This window comes from Perkinsus marinus (genome assembly GCF_000006405.1).
Source record: "Perkinsus marinus ATCC 50983 genomic scaffold scf_1104296970028, whole genome shotgun sequence".
Taxonomy (NCBI): Eukaryota; Perkinsozoa; order Perkinsida; family Perkinsidae; genus Perkinsus; species Perkinsus marinus.
This window is the reverse complement of record NW_003202603.1, coordinates 1-1,471: the sequence shown is the minus strand read 5'-3', so window position 1 is coordinate 1,471 and position 1,471 is coordinate 1. Positions and strand designations below refer to the sequence as shown.

The following is a 1,471-nucleotide window of genomic DNA, read 5'->3' as shown; positions in this document are numbered from 1 at the left end:
GCCGCTGTGGCCCGTCGCCGACCCAATTGGTAGTACAACATTCTCTGAAGCGATACCCTCACCTCCCTAGGAACAACGCAAGACACAGAATGTTGAGGAAAGTATAAAAACTAGACATAACGCACAGAGCAATCAATTCCTCTTCCCATCGTCGTCGAAGCTCAGTAGATGATCAGTAGAGAACCAATAGCAGGCTAACAGAGAAATGGTCACCCCAATGGAGCAAAAGACGCTGATGAACATGAGCGGAGCGAAGGTCATAGAAGGCAACACTGCCGGTAGAATCTGAACAGAAACAGTAATAGAGGATAGACTGATGCCTCCTCACCCATTGATGCATAACACAGGCCGTCGCCGTTATGGCCACTACGTAGCGATGGAACCTTCCACCGTCGGCACTCATGGAGGCAATGCAGCAATCGATCGACCACGAGAGCAACTGACAGAAATGACGTGACCATTGGGGCTGGAGAGGCCGCTACCGTGAGGGTCCACTTGAGGCCTAGCTCTGGGGGGGAATCGGGTAGAAGGGGCAGCAGGGAGGCCATCATGAAGGTTGAGAGGGAGGCTACTGCTGTCACGTAGCGACAAGAGCCGTGGAGATCCCTCTTGAGGATAATCTGAACCGAGGAGTCGACCAGGGTCATTGGGAAGCATCGTACCTCCAACATCATAGGGGCCACGACTGTAACCAGGGCCTTCTCATGGACATGCCATCCGCACATGAATGACGCACTGCTACCTGATGGGAAGAGTCTCGTCGTGTCACCGTCCAAGCGCGCCTTACCCATAGTAGACCAGAACAGCAACCTTCTTTGACTACCATGAGGCCGGCCAGACTCCCGGACTATACCAGTGAGTATGGGAAGATAGACGGCAACTAAGACAACTACGATGGACTCTTATAGTAATAGATACTACCAGTAGCTAGCAAGGCGTGGATCGGTCGAATGGGAGGGAGAACTGTAGGGTCCATCACTTGGACCAAACCGTGCGTAAAGGCCGATCCAGGGAGGCCTTTCAACTTAGCCAACACCACATCAGCACCGTAGTATAGAGCCCTGCCATCAACGCGGTCAGCTTCTCCGAGTAAAAGACAGTATTTAAATATATTTTTAGTTTCCTCAGCTGATCTCAGAAGTTCCCCCACTAATTAAAGAATTTACACATAACTAGGGTAAAGAAACCAATATGAATTCCCCAGAAATGTCCTCAGAGTTTTCTTATAGTTACCAACACATGTAGCTGAACTTGTGCATATCCCCCACAAAATATATAACTCACCAGACGTTGGGTGCCCAATAGGCGTGTGTGAGACCCCTGTCGAAGGGGAACATCCGGCTGAGCATCGGCTGCAGTTCTCCGTTGTAACTAAGAACACTATAAACCACGGCATACTTCCATACATGGCGTACATTATAGCAGTAGACTACAGCTGTGTGGCGAGCACTACCACTACGAGTTCGAGGAG

The 1,471-nt window shown here is 50.4% G+C and overlaps 1 protein-coding gene across 1 annotated transcript; it reads right to left on the bottom strand.

Moving 5' to 3' along the window:
• Positions 1–132: 132 nt before the first annotated feature.
• Positions 133–1,371, bottom strand: Pmar_PMAR019373 (dolichyl glycosyltransferase, putative; the record flags this gene model as incomplete). The annotated part of the gene is made up of 7 exons (XM_002767783.1): positions 133–285; positions 329–439; positions 483–620; positions 663–742; positions 788–880; positions 922–1,061; positions 1,285–1,371. Coding segments are annotated over 7 exons (802 nt in total), but the record flags the coding sequence as incomplete, so codon positions are not given.
• Positions 1,372–1,471: the final 100 nt, after the last annotated feature.